Raw genomic sequence first — 12,550 nt, forward strand, 5'->3', positions numbered from 1 at the left:
CCCAGTCACAACAGGCCATGGCTGAGAACATCGGTGGAATTGCCCAGGCGCTGGCCAGTGTCGAGTAGACACAGAGAGTGGTGGCCCAGACCCAGGGGGAGGTGGCCCAGTCCCTGGCTGCTGCGGCACGCGCAGCGTGATGTGGTGCTGTCCCAGACAGAGATGGTTCACTCCCTGTGCTCCATGGCTGCGAGCGTGCAGACCCTTGTCAAAACCAGAGTGGGCCTCCAGGACTGGCAGTACCAGGTAACGGCGGGGCCTCAGGGGATGGCTTCGCTCGTAACCTCGTCCAATGGAGTAGCCCGGGGGCCATCGGGCAACCTGAGGAGATGATGGGGCCTGTGCCGGTTACATACAGCAGCACATACTACCTTACTCCCTCCTAGCCATTGAACCTGGAGTCAATCGGAGCGTCCCGTGTGCGCTGGCCCTGGCGCACACGTAGTGCGGACTCCCCTGACTGCCCGGGCCCCATGTTCTGCTAACCCGCCTCTCCCACATCGTTCTCATCGGACGAGGCCTGCCCTTCCTCCTCATTCTCCTCCTCCAGCACATCGCCCCTCTGCTGCGTGATGCTGTGGAGGATGCAGCAGGCCAGCACGATGTGGGCGTTCCTCCTAGCCTCGTACTGGAGGGCCCCTCCAGAGCAGTACAGGCACCTGAAGAGCATTTTCAGGATGCCGAAGCACTGCTCAATTACACTCCTGGTCGCTGTATGGGCGTCGTTGTAGCGGGTCTCCACGTCAGTCTGTCGCCTATGGATTGATGTCACGGGCGCAGCGGATAACCCCTGCCACCCAGGAGCGAACCCCTCAGCCGACGGTAGGGGGGCGGGGTGTCCCTTGAACATGCCAAGGACTGCCGAGTTTGCCAGGATGACACATTGTCCGGGTATCGGGCACAGAGGTGTACAATGTGCAGCTGATGGTCACAGACCAGCTGGATGTTCATTGAGTGGTACCCCTTTCAGTTCGTGTACAGCGGCCTGTTATCCGCCGGTGCCCATAGGGCGACATGCATCCTGTATATCATCCCCTGGATCCAGGGCATCCTGGTGTTGGCAGCGAAACCCGTTGCCCGGGCATCCTGGTAGGCTCGGTCCCCATGGACATAGATACACTGCTCCGCCTGGGCATATAGAACCTGCGTGATGGCTTGGATGCACCTGTGTGCAAGGTCTGTGAGATCCCGCACTGGTTTCCACTCGGCGAATGGAAGGACCCCGTCGTGTAGACATTCAGGGTGGTCACCTGACGGTCTCCGGGAGCGGGTGTCCTCCCCCATTCCCTCGGGGTGCTTGGTGTGCCATCATCTGGCAGATATGTCACACGGCCTCTGCTCATCTGAGTCTCCGACGGCATGCCGGTCCGGAAGGTCCTCGAATGACAAGCGGGGCCGGTACACACGAGGCCCTCACGCGGCGCTTCCTTGGCAACCCCTCTCCTCGGCATGTTGGGCAGCGGCCCAACAACCTGTGCGGCCGCCAACTGCACTCTGCAGGCCCGGTCCTCTGCAAGCCGGTCCTCTGCTGGCCGCTAGCCTGCTGCCCACTCCGCTGCCGCAGAATTCCGTCCTCTCGAGCGGCACCCTGCTCATGGGGGCCACCATTGCTGGCTGAACACCAAACGCCATTCTCTGCAGGGTGTGAAATGCCAACATGTTAGCAAGGCGCATATTCCCAACTGCGTTCGATGGTCTACACGGAGGGCAGTACCGGCTCCACCCATGCATGTCCCTCCCCCAGCCACACACCCCTGCCCCATCGGTGTCCGGCACCATCGGTGCCTCTGGTCCTGGCGCCCATCCCTCCTGCCAGTGGTACCATTGGTTGGCACTGCCCTCACTGGGGGATGCCGTGGGTATGGCCCTGGATGGTCCGCTGGTTGGTGGTGGCCGGCTGAGCGGGGTGTTTGGGGCCGGGGGGTGCGCGCTGTGGTGCGGATGGTAAGTGCGGGGGTGGGCACACCCATACGGACGGTGTAGAACCAGGGGCCGAGGTGGGTGGTCAGTGGGTGCACAGCAAGGTGGCTGCCGTAATGGCGGTTGTTGCCTGAGCACCACCCCAATCCTGAGGTGGTGGTGGGGGTGGTAGGGGGACTCGGCCTGTCCCCCCCCCTTCCCCCAGCCCTGGCAGTCCCTTCCCCCCCCCGCAGCCAGCATGGCCGGTGTCTGGGCCGGCTGCCCGCCGTCACTCCACTCCATTTCCTGTCTCCTCTCTCACTCTCGCTCAGCAGTCACAACCTATCTTCATGATTGTTGAAACCGCAAGTGAATTACGCCGTCGGGAACTCAGCCCATTGGAGGCGGTGAATCTCAGAGGCCCTGGAGAATGGGGTGTCAGGCCCACTAATTTACGCCATTTGTGGGGTGCTAGAGCATCACGATTTGGCGTCAATCCTGCGCCTACTTTATTTTGTTGTTGGAAGCTATTCTCTGCCCAATCACGTTTCGCGATTTTGGCGTCAGCACGCGGAGAATCCCACCCATAAGATTCTGTTCCGACGCCAAAATTGCGTTCGACGACGGGGCGGAGAATCCGTTTTGGCACCGAAATTGGAAGTAGCGACAGTTTTCAAATCCACCCCCTCCACCCCCAAAAGAATCGCTGTACTCATGGAGTACGCCGCGCCGAGTATCCACAGCCTCAGGCTATTGCCTGAGATCCGCCCCACCATGCCCTGTTGCTGACCGGCCAAATTCCCGACAGGGGCTTGGTTCTAACATGGTCCTAGCGTCCATGATCCTCATGTGGTGGCTTTTATATTATGTTGTTTAAGTAATTTATGTTGTTACTAACTGTAGACGATGTTGAAGAATACTCTAGTCCTCGAAGTAAGCTGAAAGAATCTATCAAGTAATGACAAAACTAATAAATGAGTTTGACACTCTACTGATCTAACTCTCGCAACAAAGTGAGAATGACTATCTCTTTATACAGAGTTAGATAGCTTTTTGATCAATAAGGGGTCGGGGTTAAGGGGAGAAGGAAGGAGAATGGGGATGAGACAAATAGCAGGCATGATTGAATGGCGGAGCAGACTCGATGGGCCGAGTGGCCTAATTCTTCTCCTGTGCCTTATGGTCTTATGGACCAGCTGTACAAACTGTACATGTGGTGGCTTAACTGAAATCTCTCTGCTACACTCATGTATTTCCTCTAGCTTCTGCTGGGAGTGGGAGAGAGACCATGGGCGGGATTCTCTGACCCCCCGCTGGGTCGTAGAATCGCCGGGTGGCGGCGTTAATCCAGCCTCGACGCCGGCTGCCAAATTGTCCGGCGCCGTTTTATTGGCGGGGGCGGGAATCGCGGCATGCCGGCCGGGGGCCGTTGGCAGCAACCCCCCCCCCCGGCGATTCTCCACTCCGCGATGGGCCGAGCGGCTGCTCATTTTCGGCCAGTCCCGCCGGTGTACATTACACAAGGTTCTTACCGGTGGGGCCTGGCTCTGAGGGAGGCCTGTGGAGTCCTCGGGGGAGGGGGGTGGGGGGAGTGGGGAGGGGGATCTGGCCCCAGGGGGGCCCCACGGTGGCCTGGCCTGCGATCGGGGCCCACCGATCTGCGGGCGGAGCTGTGCCGTGGGGGCACTCTTTCCCTCTGCACCGGCTGCTGTAAAGGTCCACCATGGTCAGCGCAGAGAAAAAAAAACCCCTGCACCTGCGCTGGGATCACGCTGGATCCTCCTGGCGCTCCCGCGCATGCGCCAACTCGCACTGGCCGGCGGAGGGCCTTCGACGCGGCGCCAACCCTGCCGGAGGATTCTGCACCTTCCGGGCTGCCGACTAACTGTAGACGATGTTGAAGAATACTCAAGTTCTCGAAGTAAGCTGAAAGAATTTCTTAAGTAATGACAAAACTAATAAATGAGTTTGACACTCTACTGATCTAACTCTCGCAACAAAGTGAGAATGACTAGCTGTACAAACTGTATCAAAGCCACATGTGGTGGCTTAACTGAGATCTGTCTGCTACACTGATGTTCTTCCTCCAGCTTCTGCTGGGAGTGAGAGAGAGATCTTGGGCGGGATTCTCCGACCCCCACCGTTGGCAGTGGCCCCCCTGGCGATTCTCCGGGCCCCGATGGGCCGAGTGGCCACCCATTTTCGGCCGTTCTTGCCGGCGTGAAATGGACAAGGTCCATACCAGCGGGACCTTGCTCTGAGGGCGCCCTGCAGAGTCCTCGGGGAGACGCAGGAGGATCCGGCCCCGGGGGGGGGGGGGGGGGTGGGGGGGGGGGCTCGGTGGCCTGGCCCGCGATCGGGGCCCACCGCGGGGGCACTCTTTCCCTCCGCATCGGCCTCTGTAAGGCTCCACGATGGCCGGTGCGGTGCAGAAACCCCCTGCGCATGCGCAGGGATCACGACTCGGAAGCACGTGTGCCGTATCGGCAGCTAGAGCTGCGTGCTCTACAACGGCTGCCTGCTCGACCCCAGCAAAACGGGGAATCTGTGGCCTTTTGACATCGGTTCTCCTGGGAAAAGACCACAGTTTTCCCGACGGCGTTGGGACATAGTCCCAAAAACGGAGAATCCAGCCCATGGTCTTTCAAACTAAGATCTTTTTAAATCATGACTGGTGCAGTCATACACACACTAACTCAGACTTTAAAAAGTATATATTTTTGTTAAAATTTGCATTTTTACAGTGCGCAAGAAATAGATGAGATGGTAACAGTTTGCAACTGTTGCTAACTCAGGCTTTTAACCTTTACTACACCAAAAACCTAGATGCTATATAACTGAAATTCCTACATTCATCACACTATCTATTACCAGACAGTGGTGCTCCTTTACTCTGTTCAGTAGATGCGGTGTCATGGAGTTTTGAAACACACCCAAGTAAATGAAGAGAGCAATGACGGGATTGCAAAAGCAAAATACTGCAGGTGCCGGAAATCAAATAAAAACAGATAATACAAGATATATTTAGCAGATTAGCAGCGTCGGTCAGAGAGAAAAACAGACATATGACATGATTGACTGTCGGTCATCTGTGTGCCATCTGTAGAACTGATGACATCTGTTCGACTTGTCTTCAGTTTTGGCAGGAAGCATGAACTGTTTGACTTCTCCCGTAGATCCACCTCCACCTCCATTAATCTACCTGGATTACATTTTTTTAAAGAAATACTTATATTTTTTATAGTTCTTCTCATGGCCTCAGGGCTAAAACGCTTTGCAGCTAATGAAGTACTTTTGAAGTGTAGTCACTGTTGTAATGTAGGGTTTAAAGGATATCTTTTACTTTGGTCAACAACTTTATTTTTCTTTATGGGGTAATTTTTGTTCAAGAGTGGTGTCATAACCTGCCTGCTTACCATTGGCTGGGGACTAATGGAAATCCCACAATCCTTTGGGAGTATGAGCTTCCCCAATGAGGGGGGCGGAGAAATCATTAGCAGATTCCCTGCATAAATAAAGCTGGCCAGTTTGGAACCGGTTGGAGGAGAGTGACCAGCAAAGGAGTCGATGCTGTTGTGTATATATGGTATTGTAAATAAATGTTATTTCTTTCTATCCTTCAACTTGTGCTGGATTCTTTGTGGCCCTCACAAAAGGGGAAACGGAATGGATTTGCTGAAGAGCTGCTGCAGAACAGGGTGGATATATTTCAAACACTGTGGGTGAAATCTTCCGGCTGTTCATGCTGGTGGAATCTTCTGGTCCTACCAATAGGGCAGCTCTGCTGCCGGGAAAATCCCATTGACAGCTGTAGGAGCAGAAGATTCTGCCACCGGCGGGCTGTCTCCCGCCACCAAGAACCATGCTGCGAGAGGGGTCAGAGAATCTCTCCTTTGTTTCATCACTTTACTGTTTTGCTGGTGGTGGATGCTTTTCTCAGAAACATTTGCCTCACTAAAACAGACTTGAAGTGGTAGTGTTGTAGGGCTGGTTTAGCACAGTGGGATAACCAGCTGGCTTGAAATTCAAAACTAGGCAGCAGTGTGGGTTCAATTCTCGTATTGACCTCCCCAAACAGGTGCCGGAATGCGGTGATGAGGGGCTTTTCACAGTAACTTCATTGAAGCCTACTTGTGACAATAAGCCATTATTATTAGTCAAGGCTTAAGCAACCAATCTTTGTTATGCTTCAGGGGATTACCCAATAAGGAGAGATTGAGGGTTAATTAAACCCATATTGCCTGGAGTTAAGAAGGAAGAGAGGTGTCTAATTGACTTGCACATCCCATTTCTTATGGTGGAGGGTGGCCCTTTGACACACACAACATGCACGCACACACACGACCAAGACTGAATACTTACAATGGGAGGTTGAAACAACAAGATTCAAACAACAAATTCAAGCTAATTTAACAATTATGGATTTAAAGGGTGATTTAAAGTTTCTACATGAAGGTCAGAGAAGTGTTAAAACTGCTCCTGGACCATAATAAACCTTCTAAACCTACCTGACTCGGTCCTTAATGGCCCCGGCTGCTGTTTCTTACAGATCTGTATGACAGGAAAGCCATTTCTGTTCCCCTGCTCAGGCCCCAGGTTAAAATAGCAGATCAGGCTCTGTGACATCATTTGCATATTTAAAGTGGACCATGCTGGCTTGGGACCGATATCCTTGTCACCTGTGATTTTAAAATTATCAGGTCATATCTGGGTGGGGAAAGGTTGTATTGGTCCCTGCTCCATTTCACATAAGAAGCATACCTTGAAGCAACCCGAAAGAGTCCTTTTAAAAAGCATTTGGAAGAAAAATAAATGCGCAGAGAGGAAGAGGGACAGAAAGAGAAGCTGAGTGATGGAGAAATGGGAAAGTCAAGTGAAGAAAGAAGGGAGGAAACCAAAGGTGAAGACGGGCAGAGAGACATTCCACAGAAGGCAATTGACGTTTCAACAGGTTTTAACCCATCAAAAAGCAGTTTACTTAAAGATGACCCATTCATTCATTGCACAAAATGAATCTTACTCCTGTTCCAAAGATTGGCACTGGCAGGGGAGCATAACTAAGGCCAATTAGAACTCAAAAAATATCACCATCAGATTCAAGGTTCATGCTGTGCTCGGACTATTGAATTGTTAACAATTGGCTCAATGGGGCCTTAACAGACAGGCTCGTTCAGAGGTAGAACTATTTTATAGTCATTTAAAAGTTCAGTTAGAAATTCTTAAGAAGGGTTAAGTTCTTACATGTTTCTGTTTTTCCTTCCCCCACACAGTATATTAATCAGAGATTTGGACGGGTGGTGAGATATCAAATCGTTTGTTCCTTCATGGTATACATGGTAAGTTCAAAGAAAGATTTTTTTTTTTTAATTTTATTTTTTATTTTTTTATAAATTTAGATTACCCAATTATTTTTTCCAATTAAGGGGCAATTTAGCGTGGCCAATCCACCTACCCTGCACATTTTTGGGTTGTGGGGGCGAAACCCACGCAGACACGGGGCGAATGTGCAAACTCCACATGGACAGTGACCCAGAGCCGGGATCGAACCTGGGACCTCAGCGCCGTGAGGCGGTTGTGCTAACCACTAGGCCACCGTGCTGCCTTCAAAGAAAGATTTAAGAATATATTTCATTTATTCGTGCTTGTGACAGAATAACTTAAAATGCGGTTTTCAATAAAAGGAGATAGAACATCAGGGGCTGGATTCTCCAAGAAATTGTGCCGACATTGCGAAATGCGATCGGCCGGAGAATCGACTCCAATGCCGAAATCGGGTTTGACACCGGTTTCACGTCGATTTAGGATTCTCCGGACCTCCCAACACAACAAAATCGCGGCGCCCACCGCGCGGCCCGGAGAATCGCTTCAAATGCCCCAATGACCGATTCTCCGGGGCCTCAGCGATCCTGTGGCCCGGATTTCCCGCTGCCCTGCTTGCAGCCCTTTGGCAGTGTCAGCGCAGGCGGCTCAGAGAGGAGGCAGAGTCTGCAGCTGAGCAGCGGGCTGCAGAGGGGCAGGTGCCAGCCGTTGAGGCTGGAGGGCTGTGGTGAATGTATTGCATTAACCATTTACCATGCATGTAACTGTATCATGCTGTTGCCCATGAGGGCTCCACCTACGGACCATTGTAAGGTATTACCTGTGATGTATCATGTTGGTGCCTTTGTGCGCTCTGCCCCTGGCTCCTCCCCTTGAGGGGAGGTATAAAGAGCAGTAGCCCTGTAGGCGGCTCTCAGTAGCAGAGCAGTCGCAGGCAGGCACTGTTCTTGTCGATTAAAGCCATAGTTTACTTCTACTCCTTGTTTTGTGTGAATTGATGGTCGCATCAAGGGCCACCTGCCCGACAGGCCGAGGAGGAGGAGGAACAAGATGAGGAGGAACAAGACAAGGAGGCGGAAGAGGTGGTGGTGGTGCCAACGAGGCACCTCATGAGGCCCCGCATGTACTGGCGCCGCATGCCGTTTGAGGAACTCCCAGACCAGGCATGCAGGAGGAGGCTGCGGATGAGGCTGGAAACCGTCGGACATATCTGCCACGTGACAGCACACCTGGCACCGTGTGGGCGTGGGGAGGACACCCGCTACCGGTGGCCGTCAAGGTGACGGGCGCCCTGAACGTCTATGCGACGGGGCCGTTCCAGTCGCTGAGTTGGGACCTCTCCGGCATCTCCCAGGCATCAGTGCACAGGTGCTTCCGCGGCATCACTGATGCCCTGTATGCCCTTGCAGACAGGTACATCCAGTTCCCCATGGACTGCGCCCACCAGGATACCCGGGCAGTGGGGTTCGCTACCGTCGCCAGGATGCCCCAGGTCCAGGAGGTAATCAATGGGGTGCATGCCACCCTGCGGCCACCTGCGGATAATAGGCTGCTGTTCAAACCGAAAGGGGTACCACTCCATGAACATTCAGGTGGTCTGTGACCATCAGATGATGATCCTGCACGTCTGCGCCCGGAACACGGGCAGTGTGCATGAGTCGTTGGTGTTGGCGCAATCATTGATCCCCGGCATGTTCGAGGGATGCCCCCCCCGTCTGCAGGGCTGGTTGCTGGGCGGCAGGGGTTACCCATTGCGGTCGTGGCTGATGACGCCTATACGTAGGCCACAGAGCGACGTGGAGAACTGCTACAATGATGCCCATTGTGCGACCAGGGGTGTGGTGGAGAGGTGTTTTGGGGTGCTGAAGATGCGTTTCAGGTGCCTAAACCGCTCTGGTGGGTCCCTCCAGTACGAGGCAAGGAGGGTCCGCCGCATTATTGTGGTCTGCTGCATCCTCCACAATATAGCCCAGCAGAGGGGCAATGTGCTGGAGGAGGATGAGGGGCAACCACAAGCCCCGTCTGACGAGGAGGGTGAGGGGAAGGGGGACAATGGGCAGGACATGGGGGCTGGTCACGCACGGGAAGCCTCATTACAGCATCGGCAGGGTCAGCGAGCACGGGATGCACTAGCGGCACACGTTTCACCAACTGGGAACTGGATGATGGGGACGGTCGGGTGAGGGGGACTGCACGGCCCACCCACTGGGCCTCATTCGTCCATCACCCCTCACCCACAGTGGCCATCACTAACTGCCCTGTTGTGTTATGTACTCTGGGATAACTTTAATAACTATGATAACTGGATGCAGCTTTAACCAAAAGATAATCTCGACCTTGAAGTTAGTTTGATCTGATTTATTGAACCAGTAGCACAGTTCCTGTTCTGTGTTCATTTGCTGCCTGTCTGTGTCTGCCTGTATATCATTATCTGCACGCCCCACCCCCACACCCATCAGACAGAGCACAGACGTGGCTTTCAAAGGTGTTAACAGGTGTTTACCATGAAGAGGTATATACAGTCTGTGCCCCAGCCCCTATAACTAAACTGTACCCTGCACCCGTGCCAACTTAATTGGTGTCTAGCTTTCTGGCCTTACGGGCCCTCACAATACGCCTAGGTTGTTCCCCAGACAGTGCAGCAGGAGTGGAGGTGGACTGCTGAGACTCCTGCCCTGCGACTAGGGTCCCCATTGGCGCACGATTCCTGGGGCGGTGCCGCCCTGTTCAGCCCGCTGCCCACCTGATGCATCAGGGACAGGAGGAGGAAAGTCCAGGGTTCCGGGACCTCCCCTGCAGGAGTTACCGGCACGGGCCCCAACACCTCCTCCTCCCTCGGGGTGCCCGGTGGCCCCTGGGCTTCTCCATGGGACGGGGGTGCGAGCAGAGCCAAACCCCAAGGCTCCCCCGACACCTGGCGCAGTCAGTCCTGGATACCCACTCTCGTATCGACCAGGGTCTGTATGTTTGCGGCCATGGAGCATAGCGACAGACAGTCCCTGTCTGGGACCGGGCCATCGCCCTCTGCGTCTGTGCGACCCGGCCAGCACCTGGGCAATGGCGCCGATGTTCTCAGCCATGGCCTGCTGTGACAGGGCAATGCTGAGGAGCGCCACTGCAATCTGCAGCTGGCACTGGCACATTACTGCCTGTGAGTGGGCAGCTTTCCCCTGGGCCACGGCCCCCGCCTGCACAGAATGCCCCCGGTCTTGTAAAACCTGACCCATGTCTGATACCGTCGCCCCTATTGCCTCCACCACGGACACCCCCCCATGTAATTTCGGCCTGGGTGGCATGCATGATTGGCACTACTCCCTGCTCCTGCAGGTGGATAGACTCCTCCACCTGCATTTGCAGGTGCTGGAAACCGGCCGTCATCCCCTCCTCTATTCCCTGGGTCTCTGACTGCACCTGCACAATGGGTGGGAATGGATATTCCAGGGGCTCGGGACCCTGCGGGGCAGCTGGTTGCTGAGGCTGGGCTGCCCTCCGACCGTCCGGCCCCCTCGGCTGCTCCTACCTCCACCTGCTGTACCGGCTGTGTGGTGCGCACCAGTGAGTGTGCCAGATGCCCCTCCACTAAATTGCCCAACCGAGGTGATAGTCTCTGAGATGGTGACTGCTGTACGTGATAGCTGTGCCAGAACATCAATGTGCTCATTGGATTCGAAGTCCTGGTCTCCTGGGCCTTGGTGTCATGTGTGTTTGTCCCGTGTGTCTGTGCCCTGGGTCGTAGTGTCCTGTGTTTTTGTCCACTGGGTCGTGGAAGTCTGTGTGTCTGTCTCCTGTATGTCTGTCCCCTGTGTTTCTGTCCCTGGGTTGTGGTGTCCTGGGTCGTCTCGGGCAGAGGACTGGTGTTCCGGCTGCTCCTCTCCCCGATGGTTCTTGGTTTCTTGGGGGCACCGGACCTGGCACTGGCTTGGGGGGGGGGGGGGGGGGGGGGGGTTGGGGGGGGGGGGGAGCCCCAGATGGGCCGGACCCAACACCGGCTGGTCCTGTAAGACTCAAGACAGCATGTATGGTTAGACAGGCAGACAGGGGTGAGGCGTGAGGGCTGTTGGTGTGAGGGGTGTGGGGTGAGGGATGTGGGGTGAGGGGGGGAGGGGTGTGAGGTGAGGAGTGGAGGTGTGAGGGGGAGGGGTGTGGGGTGAGGGGTGGAGATGTGTAGGGTGAGGGGGAGAGGTGTGAGGGGGGAGAGTGTGGGGTGAGGGGTGAGGGATGTGCACGCATGTGTCGTCAGGAGCCGCAAACAGGCAGTGGGTCTCACTTGGTGGCCGCCTCTGACCTCCGCCTCGGTGACCTCCCTCTCCTCCGGCCCGCCGACAATGTCGAGTGCCCTCTGCTCGGTCACGGTGAGGGGACGCAGGTCTTGAGGTCCCCCTCTGGTCTTCTCCGGCAGTTCTGAGCGGTCTTGTCCTGGCTGGGGGAGGCGGTGGGGGTTGGCGGGGGGCTGCAAACAGCAACAGTGTTAGACAGTCGCATGCATGCAGCCCAGGGGTTGGGTCTCTGACGGCATTAGTGCACAGGGCACGCGGCCATTTTGGCTGGCATGAGTGGGTGCAGCCATGCGGGCCAGGGTGGGTGTGGGACCCTCCCCTGGGGGGGTGGGGGGTCACATGTGTGGGGGGTGGGAGGGGGGATTTGTGCCAGGAGCACAGTGCTGGGTACTCCCCCTGGCTGACCTGAGGAGGCCGTGCAGCTTTTTTCTGCACTGGTCTGCAGTCCGGGTCACCGGCCCGACAGAGCTGGCCATCTCCGCCCAGGCACGGCGAACGATGGCGTCTGATGTCTTGGGTCCAGACCCGGGTTACAACACCTGCCTCCTTTCCTCTACGGAGTCCATGAGGGTCTCTGGGTCCCTGTCCCTGAATCGCGGCTCTGCTCTGCGCATCGCCATCTTGCCTCCGATGCTGTGTGTGGGGAGGAGAATATTTAACTCAAGTCGCAATGTCGAGTCAATGACGGAACTGGCGAATCGGTAATCGGTCCGTCGTGCGTTGCGCGATATGCCCGTGCTAGCCCCTTGTGGTCCGTTGAATAGCTCCACCTGGGGGCCCGATGACGCCGTCGTGAAACTCCCCGGTTTTCCTGACGGCCTCAACACTTAGCCTCAGTTTGGAAGAATCCAGCCCCAGGTCTCTCAAAATTGGATAGTCACATGGTAACACAGAACTTTAATTAGGCTGAAAATATGAACAACATTATAATAGTTGAGGGTCTGCCGAGTCACTTTTAAGGTTATTGTGGGCTTTGCTTTTGCAGTAATAAGGATTAACCTGGAACACAGTAAAGAATAGTAGGAATGGGACAAGGAATGTTAACAGGACTAGCC

The 12,550-nt window shown here is 55.2% G+C and overlaps 1 protein-coding gene across 1 annotated transcript in view; it reads left to right on the top strand.

Annotated features, from left to right (window-relative positions):
- Positions 1-12,550, top strand: part of LOC119953565 (sodium-coupled monocarboxylate transporter 1-like) — a 221,685-nt gene that overhangs the window by 66,451 nt on the left and 142,684 nt on the right. Inside the window, exon 5 of the mRNA XM_038777958.1 lies at positions 7,170-7,235. Within this exon, the coding sequence (XP_038633886.1) occupies positions 7,170-7,235 (66 nt within the window). The remainder of the gene's footprint in view (positions 1-7,169; positions 7,236-12,550) is intronic.

Source organism: Scyliorhinus canicula, chromosome 18 (assembly GCF_902713615.1).
Source record: "Scyliorhinus canicula chromosome 18, sScyCan1.1, whole genome shotgun sequence".
Taxonomy (NCBI): domain Eukaryota; kingdom Metazoa; phylum Chordata; class Chondrichthyes; order Carcharhiniformes; family Scyliorhinidae; genus Scyliorhinus; species Scyliorhinus canicula.